The 11,547-nt window shown below is 47.8% G+C and overlaps 1 protein-coding gene across 4 annotated transcripts in view; it reads right to left on the reverse strand.

Moving 5' to 3' along the window:
- Positions 1-107: 107 nt before the first annotated feature.
- The window catches only part of ZYX (zyxin), a 26,825-nt gene continuing 15,385 nt past the window's right edge, over positions 108-11,547 (reverse strand). Inside the window, exons 1-10 of one of the 4 annotated variants that reach the window (XM_026852465.1) lie at positions 10,681-11,050; positions 8,238-8,492; positions 5,086-5,273; positions 3,965-4,057; positions 3,167-3,673; positions 2,708-2,849; positions 2,456-2,625; positions 2,127-2,305; positions 1,720-1,840; positions 108-1,305 (exon numbers count right to left, since the gene is read on the reverse strand). In XM_026852465.1, the coding sequence (XP_026708266.1) occupies positions 1,195-1,305; positions 1,720-1,840; positions 2,127-2,305; positions 2,456-2,625; positions 2,708-2,849; positions 3,167-3,673; positions 3,965-4,057; positions 5,086-5,273; positions 8,238-8,492; positions 10,681-10,756 (1,842 nt within the window). In that variant the 5' untranslated portion in view covers positions 10,757-11,050 and the 3' untranslated portion in view covers positions 108-1,194. Of the gene's footprint in view, positions 1,306-1,719; positions 1,841-2,126; positions 2,306-2,455; positions 2,626-2,707; positions 2,850-3,166; positions 3,674-3,964; positions 4,058-5,085; positions 5,274-8,237; positions 8,493-9,117; positions 9,233-10,680; positions 11,051-11,547 lie in introns of those variants that run through there. The other 3 variants (XM_026852458.1, XM_026852480.1, XM_026852473.1) reach the window with 3 other exon arrangements.

The following is an 11,547-nucleotide window of genomic DNA, read 5'->3' on the forward strand; positions in this document are numbered from 1 at the left end:
TCTCAGACAACTCATCTCTGGAGCCTAAGTGGAAGATCAACTATACAGTCTCTACTGTATGAGACAGCAATTCTCATGGGTAGCTGAACAAATACAGCAGATACATGTTAATGGCAAAGAACACCACTTTTTATTGAATGCAAACAGTGGTTGGACAGTGTAGTTATTCAAAAGGTTTGTTCAGTTTGAGTTTCTAGTCCAGGAAACAGGGCTCCGTGCAGTAACACTTAGAGCCAGACAGTATATTGCAATTACACTGCAGCTTTCACTGACAGCAGTGAAAAAGAATCCCTACTGGAATGCAGAGACGTTCCTCAGTCTGCTGAATCCTCATCCACACACTGAGATGCCTCCTAACCACATGCTGCCTGTCCGTATGACGGTCTTTATTTGTAAACACACATTCTTTGGACTGCTTTGCTACTCTGGTGCCCAGCCTGGCTGTCCAGAAACCACACTGGGAAACAATTCATTTTGGGAGGGAAAAAAGATTTTTTTTTAAAAAAAGTTTCCAAACTCAGGAACAGAGTAGGATTCCAAACATCATCAGTTCAATATGGCTAAGGGAAAAAAAAAAAAAAAGGGACAAGACAGCTAGCCAGTAAAATCCGTTAAGACACAGAAAAGCTATAGTAGGTTAGCTTTTTCCAGCAACAATAACAGAGATTCCCAATACATTCTGCCTCCACTCTAACCCAGGAGTGAGGGAAGGGGCAAGGGAAACACCTTGATAATGAGGTGGCACAAGAGAAAAAATAAAATCGAAGACAGAAGTGGTGTTGAGATGGAGGTTTCCACCTTGTAAGGTCAAATCATGGTTCTTGGCTCCGTGGAAGAGAACACTCAGCCTTCCCAGCACCTGCCACCAGGTCGTTCTTGCTGCTTCCACCAGGTGGTGGTAGAGATCTGGTCTTTTCCTCCAGCGTCTTGATAGAACACAGATTGTGCACTCACCTTGATCAAGCCCCCAGCCTGAAATACGCTGTGGCCAGGAAGTGGTGACAGAATAGGTCCTTGCTTGGTGGGTGTGCAGAGGGAAGTCTAGGAGCAGTGAATCCTACATGAGTAAAGAACTGCGCTGGCACAGTCACCATTAGTAACAGTCTGCCTTGTCAGGCAGAGGGACAAGACAACAGTGGGGGGAGGGGAAGAGCACTGAGTGCAGGGGTCTGGCATATGCCCCCTCCAAGCTCCTCAGCATGCCGTTTTGGCACGAACAGTGTGACATTTGATACACAGCACGTGCCCATCCAGTGGGAAGCACCCATTCTCATCTGCTTCAATGGATAGAGGCTTCCCACAGTCCTAAACAGAGAACAAAAAGAGGGAGAGCGCTCAGTGACAGCCAGCGGCAGGGTAAATGCATTCAAGGATGTAAGAAATGGCCCCCCTGGATCAGCATAATGGCTCACAGCCCACAGCTCTGTCTCTGATGGTGCTAACAGGAGATATTATTTTGAGGGAAAAGCAAGCACCTTCTGTGATCCCTGCACATTCCCCCAGTATCCACAGTTGCTGTATTAGGGATGTTAAGAGACTACAACCCTGTGCAGTTCTCGCTCATGGATCTGCTGTCTGTCAGTGTCTAATATCTTCCTGAAACTGCTTCAAAAATGCTCCAGATTCATCCAAAACAACCTCAGTGTTTGGTCAGGATAGACAACAAAGCTTCCCAGGTTGGTGTAGGAGAGGCAGGAAGAGCAGGGCCACAAGGCTTACCTCACACTTGTAACATTTCATGTGGAAATTTTTCTCCAAAGCCACCACACGCACTGTTTCATCCTTTCCAGGCTCTGGCATGATCGGTTCACTACAGACAGAGCAGCGTGGAGCATACTTCCTGCAAAACACAAAAACGTGGAGGAGACCATGACCACCATGGTGACATTCAATGTAAATTTCTTGTTACTGCCATACAACAGTATTAGTAGTGGAAGAATAATAAATCACAAAGAAGTTCAGGTGGAAAAAAGACCTTAACTACTACAAGGTACAATGCCAACTCCTTTTTAACTTCATGTCCAACAGATCACATGGACAACACAACCTCGTATCACAGCAAAATTTAGCAGGTGTGAGGGAATCTGCCTTCTTTCAGGCATCACACGCATGTACGCTCTCTGTACCTGTGGTAGTCATCCACGCAGTGAGGCTGGTTGGCCTGGTCCACAATAAAAGAGGCCCCCTCAAGAGGGGTATGGCACATCACGCAGGTAAAGCACTGGGGATGGTAGGAGTTACCAGTGGCCTTCAGCATCCGGTCCGTGATGGTCTGTTTGCAGACACTGCACTTTTCCAAGGTCCCCTGAGCCCAAAGGAAACAAATAAAACACATTATTCCTTCATCCCTGGGAGGCTACACCACAGACAGGCAAGACTGAAGGAGGAAGGGAAAGCAAGAGAGCAACCACAGCAAGCTCAGCTCTCTCCCGTAACTGTCATCCCAGTGACTCACAGCATAGCAGTCCTCGCAGAAGGGCTTCTCATCCACATTATAGAACTGCTGCCCCTGCAGCTGCTTCTCACATTTGAAGCAGGTGAAGCATTCCACGTGGAAGAGGCAGTCCAGGGCCCTCACAGCTGGCTGGGTTCGTGATAGGGGCTTCTGGCAGAAGCCACAGAGCTCTGTCAATGGAAGAAGAAAGGGATAAGGAGAGATGAAAACCCACCAGTCTTAGTTCTGCTGCTGTCCACTGAGAGAACGCACCAGAAGTAGCAGCCTCTGTTGGGGGTGGATGCTCCATGTCTTTCATTAGTTTCTGGGTCAACATCTCCAGCTCTTCTACCTCCTTCATGGTCAGACAGGAATTTCCCCTAGGTGGAGCTGCACTGGAGCCTGTGGGTTTATGCTGCAGAAAAAGGAAACATTCCATCACAAAGAACAAATATAGACAAGCTCCTTCCCACCCCATCCCTAATCAACCTACTTCTCTCGCCTTTACTTTCCCCCCTCTCTCTCGGGAACACCACCCACTGTGCTTGCTTCCTTCCTCCTATGTAAAGAGAGTCCCATCCCTCCCCACCACTGCCTCCAGTTACATTTCTCTCTCAGATGGGTAATGGCCTCCCCTAGCCTGGGACAGACTCTCCCTCCTCATCCTCCAACTTCACTCCCAGTGATGCTGTGCCTGTCCAAAGACACTGGCGCCACTGTCCTATCCCTTACCGTGTCTTTCGCAGCAGCAGGTTGTTCTGTGGGACGTGGCTTCACCTGCACTTGGGGTCTTTCCCTCTGCTGGGCATAGGTGAAATTGGGAGGCTGTGGCCGAGAGGAGGGACCTGAAGGTGAAGGGGCAGTGAACTGAGTCTGAAGGGAGGTAGGATACCTTGTTGAGTTTGAGGGAGCCACGGGAACACTGGCACCTGATTTAAACCCAGACTTAGGAGAGCCAGCAATAGGAAGTGGGGTGAATTTAGGGGTAGGCTGAGCAGGAGGGACAGCAGGGGAGGGAGGAACTGGTGCTTGGGGCTCCTTGCATTGCTGTGGGGCTGCCCATGGGGTTGGCAAGGGGGTGAAATCCACTCCAGGGGGCTTGAAAGGTGAGCTTCCACTTGGCTTTGGAGTGAACTTAGAAGGAAAGGAATGAGGAGTATCTTTGGGTGCAGACGGTATTTCCACATGGGCTTTTGGGGCCAATGGTTTCTCCGGAGAACCTGGGGATACTGGAGATATCTGTAAAGTGAAGCCACAGAGAGAAACAGGCAGTTATCAGCAAGGTGGAAGAGAAAATGTCTACAGCAGCAAGTCAGCAGCTATTCCAGACCCACAATGCTGAGAACTCCCACACTATTACATATTTAGCAGTCCTGACAGGTTGCAAGATCTATGCTTTCTGGTCCTTTGTGTACACTCCTGTGCTATGGTTTATACAGACATTTGAATTTTCAGTAGCACCCTTCTCACTACCTGTGTTCAGCAAATAAGACACCTCTCCTTCCACCTGTGACATTCTGGAGAGCTCAACCGTGATTTGAAGGGGTCATTCTTCTCCATGTCATCCAACATTACAGACAGTGAGTCAATCTCAAGATCAATGCTGCTCACCTTGCCATGTACCTATACGACCGTCCATGAGGAAAGAGGGAGCAGAGCACATTAAAGGAACAGCCAGAGAAGTGGGTGTATCCCCTTACAATAGCAGTTTTTGACACTTTGTACTGTGGTACAGATCTGCTGCTTGGAGTGGATAGCAAGTTTTTGAGGATGACCAGGGCACAGTCTCCAAGGTCTACAAATAGTGGGAAAATGCACAGCCCAAAGAAACTCAAGACAGATTTAGGGGAGAAAAGCCATCTGGAAGTCTCTAATCCAACACCCTGCTGACAGCAGGGCTATCTCCCAAGCTAGACGGTTGCTCAGCGCCTTGTCCAAGCTATTTCTGACCATCCCCAAGGACTCAGATTCCCCAGCTTCTCTGGGCACCCATGCCACTGTTGAGCCACCCTTGGAGGAGAACATGTTTTTTTCTTCTGTCCAACAGGAATTTCCCTCACCACAACTTGCATCCATTGTCTCTTGCTCTCTTGTTGTGCCCCAGTAAGAATAATCTGTCTTCTCTCCAGCCCTCCTTTACGTATCGCAGACTGTAGTTAGATCCCTGCCTTGGCCTCTTCTGCAGGCTGAAAAAACCCCGATCTCACACCATGTGCTCCAACCCCCAATGATTGCTACAACCGTTGGCTGAATTGCATCTAGTTCAGTATTCCTCTGGGGTTATTATACTGGGGAGCCTGACAGGAAACAGCTCTCCAAGACGCAGCCTCACTGAAAAGAGGAATAACCAGCATCCTTTTGCTGCTGAGCACCCTTGTACGCACGCAGCCCAGCATGTGGTTGGCCTTTATTACCACAAGGGTGCATTGCTGGCTCACATTCAACTCACTGCTCACCAGGAACCCCAGGTCCTTCATCTGCAGAGCTGTAGCCTGACCAGTTGACCCTAGCTTACACTGGTCCATGGGGTGGTAGCATTTTCTGCTTTCCCAGATCTCAGGGCTTCCTGCTGCTGAGTTCAGAGAGGAGCAAGAGGCTGTCCCAACTCACAGAGCATCACAAGAAACTATACTTCCCTTGACCATACTCACCTGTGGGGCAGGTACCTTGCTCATAGGCCCTTCATCAAACATCGGTGGAGGAGGAGGAGGAGAACAAAAAACTTCTTCTGGGGCTGGTGGAAAAGGCTCTTCAAAGGGTGGTGGTGGGGGAGGAAAAGCACAGTTTGAGGAAAAACTTGACTCCTCTCCAGGTGGGGGAGGAGGTGGCAGCGGCAGCTCTATGGGGAAGAAAGAATAAAGCAAGTTTGGGTCATTTCTTACTCTTAGCCAGTACAACCCCCAGGAAGGGATTTGAAGCAAGTACCCAGGGAACCCCAGCACACATCAAGGACAACTGAACTCCACAGACTAGCTTTCACCTTGTCAAAGCCACAGGCCATCATATAAACTTTCCTCAGTAGCTCCTGCAATTAGTCACTGGGGAATACTTATTGTATAATTGCAAAAACATGTCTTGCTATGCCATATCCCACTACTCTCATTCTTCGGTCCCTAGCATATGCTTCTCTTGCCAGTTAACTGGTTCAGATTACTGTATACAGAGCAGCATTAGAAGGAATGCCAGCAGACAACCGAGGACCCTGAAGAACTTGCATTATTACACGAAAATATGCTAGCACCTTGTAGCTGGCTAGTAAACACTAAAAGAAACAAGCTGGGGCTGGGTGTGGGGTGGGGAAGAAAGGCAGACCAACTACCCCTTATGCATATGAGAAATCTTTGAAACGGCTTTAATTTTCTGGGAGATGAAAACAGCTTTCCTTTTGGAGGCTAAAATGTCCCCATACCCAACAGGGATTAGGATATGAAAAATTTTCCATAACCCTTTTAAGCAGGCTGAAAAGCATCTGAGTGCCTCAATCTCCTAAAAGAAAACACCGTTGCTTCTACCTATTCATATTTGCTGAAGGGGTGGAACAGGCAAAAAAAACGCAGTCAAATTAATGTCAATCCTCTTGCCTGCACCATGTATGGGAGAAGTTGTCCTCTTATTCAAGCAGCAAAAACCACTGAAGACAAGAAGGCTTAACTTCCACATCCCTTCTTCTGGAGACCCACCTTTCTTCTGAGCTAGCCCCAAGGAGCAGTAGGGTGAAAGACCACGTTTTTCACTCCTGATGCTCCATTTGCAACTTTTAACAGCAGTAAACGAATTGTCTCATCTTTATACCCAGTTGTTGTCAACAGATTTTATAAGGACTTATCTGTAACCTAAGGAAAACAATACTGCCCTTTCGAAAATGGAAGTCAAAATCTTATTACCCAGTGGAATGTATAACCTTGTACGAGCCTTCCTGTGCCACAGAAATTCTGTTTGAGCAGGGAAGTAATACTAGGCTGTTATTTTTTGTTTGAAGCGACAGTTTGGGATCAACTTTGTACATACTTGCCTTTCAGTTTATTGAAATGATAAAGAATATTGCAGAAATGAAGCCCTGATCTGCTCACATTGTTTCAGATGAACTAAAAGCCTGTTTTATTAATTATTCATACAAACAAAACAGTTCCTCACAAAGTTACCAGATTTATAGAATGATCAATACTAAATATAACATTCCTACAGCGATACGAACTTAGCCATCCTGCCTTCTCAGACAAAGAGACCAATTGCTATGGATTTATGTTATACTACTGTTTGAGGAGTGTATAAGAAAGGGAGAGAAGGACCGAAGAGATGCATCAGGGAAGGATCAAATCAGATGCATTTCTCTCATGGCTGAGTTTTAGTGGTTTATCTGTACTTCAGATGAATTGCTGGCAGCCTTCACCTGATGGTGACACAGCAGCTTAAGCCAAATGGTTCTTTTGCTAATCCTTCTGTCAAGTTAGTTCCTCCACAGTAAGCTTTATAAGGAAAGGAGAGGCGAAGCAAACATCACCCAATCCTCCACTCGCACTGTATATCAAAAAATAATTTTTAACATTCTTTTGGACTTCAGGTAATGTATTTGTGTCAGTTCGAGACCTTCTGACAGACACATCCCTAATCTGCACAACTACAGCATAAAATCATAAAGCCTGAGATGGCACCTGAGATGGGACCCTCCGGTACAGACATGAGATTCCCGACACAATGTATGAGAAAAAGGTCACCAGATTTACCTGGTACAATTCTAGGAGACAGAAGCAGCAACATGCTGAGGCCCTTATGACTAGAGAAACAGAAGAAACGGCTTAATATTTTGTCTGCTCTGGGCACAGAACCAGCCTTCCTACCATCAGGTCAGTTACCCACTAACTTAGCGTGCTAACCTAGAAAACATTAGTGTTGCAGCCTATGCTATACAGCAAAAGGAATTTAAAACAGCAGTTCGCATTAACTGAACACGTGTGTCCTGACTGAGATGCACCGTGAGAGAGTCTTGGGTTAATATGCATTAGCAAGAGGTCCCTAGGGAAATTTCTAGTGGCCCCATGCTGATCAGTTCCAACTAGGGAGCCACACAACCAAGAACCTTCTGCTTCTTTGAGGACACAAACCCAACCGGCCAACAACAACAAAAAATACATCACGCCACCACCACAGGAAATAAAAAACAACTTAAAACACACACAAAAGAAAACCACACTGAAGCAAGATGTCACTCTACACAGGAAAACACACCCAACCCAAACCACTAGGAAAAAGTACAGAACTCTACAAGCCATACAAACTCCAAGTCTCACTTCCTGTTTATGATAGCTTCCACCATTTTTTTCATGCAATTATTTCTTCCTCCTCATCTCCAGCAGCAAAGATGGCAACTGCAGAGTCCACAAGGAGGATCTCTACAGCCAGAGACAACCAACTTGACCTGAGATGAATCAAGAAGAACAGCATGATTCATCACCACCAGAGTAAACTTCCCTGCAACATATTTGCTCTCAGACATGCTGGCCAGAAACTGATGCAGTTAAACAATTATGCACTCAGGGAATACTATGAAAAATCCATTGCATTCCTCCAGCATCAGTGCAATGCAGGATTGCCTTCTTGCTTCCTTTCCTAATGGAGATACTACATACTTTGAGATCCCTTTAACAATAATTTTCTCTCATTCTGGAACCTGCCAACCTCTACAGCAAGAGTATCCGTCACTTACAGCAGTTATGCCTGTTCTCATGCTTAGCCCAGTTACAGACCTCACACCCCAAGAATTTAGAAATGCATATTCACATCTGCCACACCAACCCTCACCTACCTTCTGCCAGCACGGACGCTGATGGAATCTCCCCCACCCTCCCTATCTGAGCACGCTGGGTGCCAGCTCCAGGAGGCGGGGGCAGCGATGACTCTGATGCACCACCAGCCTTGAAGGGGTTCACCTTGGGTTTAGGGGCAACCACAGGAGCAAACTTCTTCTGCGGGTTGTAGAAGGAAGGGGTAGAAATGTTGATACTGACTGTGGATGTCATCCGGGTCCCTGGGGCACCAGGAGAGGCCATCTTCTCGGCACCTGGCAGAAGGGAAGAGGGAAGAAACCTGTATGAAGTCAGCCTTAGGCCAGAGTGAAATTAATGGAGAGGAACAAGTAAAACAGGGGGATACGGGAGTTTAAGTCTGGCCAGAGGCTGAGGTGCCTGAGCAAGCACAGAACACTTCCAGGATCAGCACAGGATAAAGGAGAAACAGAAACTGCTGGAATGAGCCAGTACACTTCACCATTTCAACAACTGCAAAGGGGTTCTTCTTTCTTGGAGAAAACCCAGCTCTTTGCTGCACGAGAACCCTGCATGCAAACATGCTGGAGAGGAGCTGTGGGCTGCCAGAATGAGCGATATTCACTGCACACACCAAGCCCCCCACACCCTAAAGAGGGTGCCCACACACACAGAGGTTTTCCCAGAACTGGAATCAGCATTTCCTCTCCCCCACTTACCCAGTAACACCAGCCCATTCCTCTTGACCTCAGTGAAGTCACCCTTCACCCCCCAATGCTGGGACAGCCCATGCATCCTCCACCCTTTACCTCCAGCATGCTGGGGGGGCACAGGCAGCTGCAGCAGAGGCAGAGCAGGGTGGGTGAGGACTCCCTGGTGTTACATGCCCAGCACAGCCCCCCCTGCTCTACCAGAGCTCACCTTCGCTTTTTCCTCTCCTTGTCCCTAGCGAGGGTGACAGCAGCTCTGGCCACCCCCAGGATGCCAGCCACTCCCCGGGGCTGCAGTGGTGGCTCCCAGCATGCATACAGACCCTCTCCACTCAACTCCTTTCCGCCAGCAGTCTCGCACAGCCGGAGAACAGCCTCACCAAATCATCTGTTCAGGAACCGTAGGTCTCATGAGGAGAGCCGCATTGCCAGGATTCACTCAGTCCTGCAACACAGGCCTCAAATCTCATCTGTGCTAGAAATCTCTACAAAGCTAGATGCTTTGTTGTAAAGCCTGGTGTGCCTATAATGCCCCTAACACCCCAGCAAAAGAGAGCTTCTGCCAGCACAGGGGCTCCGTGCCAGCACTTCAAGTTGGCATGTTCAAATCGGTGCCCCTCCACACTGCTGGCCTCTCTCGCCCTGACAAGAGCAGACAGCCCTGGTGCCACAAACATCCACCTGCTGCTAATGCGCCCATGGTTGCTGATAAAACCCGCATGCCCCATTCTAAGAGCTCCCACGACTCAGTGGATATTAGTAACCTGTAACAGCTTCTCCAGGTCACAAGAGTGTGACAATACAAACGTTAAGTCCATGCTTCTGCACTTTTTGTTCCTGCTGTGCAGGGCTGATGAATTGCGTGCATGTTGACAAACTCTTCCGGGCTTTTCAAAAGGAGAAAGAGGCTGCAACTGCAAGCAGCAGCCAAAAAGCTGTGCTGAGCCATCTCCCGCATGATCCAGCATGGGAAAGGGCTAAGGCAGAAGAGTAATTAGCAAGGTCTGTCCCCAATATCTCAGACTTGTAGGGGTCAACAGACTTACAAGTCAGAAAGGACTGACCAACCCCCTCTAGTCTGCAGCCTCCCACTGTGCTACAGAAGCTATGAAAAGGACCTCCAGCCTTTCTTTAGAGACTTCTGCCTGTTCCACTATGGTGTAATGAACTATCTGGTAGTAGTTCTACAAGAATGGACAGTATTATGAGCAGAACACCACAGTGACAACATCACTTCTGATCATGACCTATGTCAACACAGAGACAGTCTTGGAACATCATCTGCTTCGCAAAAAAAGTGCTAGCTGTGCTACCAACAGCTGCTGTCCTCCTTAACCCAAAGCAGCCCACTTTCCAGTATGATGTGCACCTAAAGCCGTTTCTGTTTGCTCATCCTCACTTCTGGTTATCAGTCCACATCCCTCACAGACCAAACTTGCAGAGAGTCACCCCCCAGCGTTGCCAGTGCCATCTAAGCCTTACTAAAACCACATGGCTTATGTGAGATCCTGTGGTGATGTTTGTAAAAGCTATTGGAGAGGGAGTGTCACACCAGCAGCCCTAATCTCAAATCCTTCTAGTCCTCACATCTACCCCGAAGGGAGAGATTTTTCTGCCTGCGTTAACAGTATTTAAGATGACTCATGTGGAGCTATGAAGAAACCTGTCCCTAAAGGACACAGTCAGGATACTCAGTTGCCTCATACACTGTTTAACAGAGAGCAAGAATTAGGAGGACAGAACCAAGTGACACCTCTTTCAGCATCAGGGTCACCTCCCAGAAGGTCCCATGGTGGGTCTGCCACCTCATATGCACCCAGACAACTTTCAGTTCTTTGACCCCAAGACATCACTTTCAAAACCTCAGCTCGTTTCCTTGGGGTAGCAAAAGGAGGAAAAACCTGAAGATGCAGAGCACCAAGTGTTATTTTTCACCTCAGCTGGCAGAAAGCAGTTTGGCTCCAGCCCCCCTAAAAGCTAGCCCAGCGCAGTGGACTAACACACCGCATCTGTACTTCCCCAATTTGTCAACTTCCTTCCAACTCAGAGGAGTCAGAAGCAAAAAGTACAGAATATGAGGTGAACAGATTAAACAGATTTAGGAGCTATGCTTATTTTCATCCTCTCAGTCTATTTCCAGAAAGTTCTCCCAGCCTGGCCCAAAGTTTAAAAGCTTCAGAGAGCAAAGTCCTATCAGCAAATGTAAGCTGGAAGGTAGAGCCTTAAAATAACCGGGCTGGGGGAGGGGGACATTCAGAGCTACAAACTTCTCACATATATGCTGGGTTTGCCTCCTCCCTGTGCAGGGGGAGGGGAACAAAAAACCCCAAAACAACCCAACAAAAAAACAAACAAACAAAAAACTGAGTAAAACCACCAAAAATGTACGCAAACATATTTAAACCTTTAGGAAGTTCTACAACTTAGCAAGCAGTTGCGTCTTTGCGTCTTCACTTCCTCAGGGCACTCCCAGAGAGACAGAAACTCATAAATTAGTTTCATGCACAAAGAGCTCCAGATTCCTCTCTCAAGCATATGTGGAAAAAGGCTCCATAGGTGTCTCACTCATCCCTACACACACAAAAGGCAGCTTGTCTCGAGCAAAACCAGCAACACCCCCACCCCCCCACCCCGCTCCCTC

The sequence above is a fragment of the Athene cunicularia genome, assembly GCF_003259725.1.
Source record: "Athene cunicularia isolate RWA chromosome 1 unlocalized genomic scaffold, athCun1 chr1_part1, whole genome shotgun sequence".
NCBI lineage: Eukaryota > Metazoa > Chordata > Aves > Strigiformes > Strigidae > Athene > Athene cunicularia.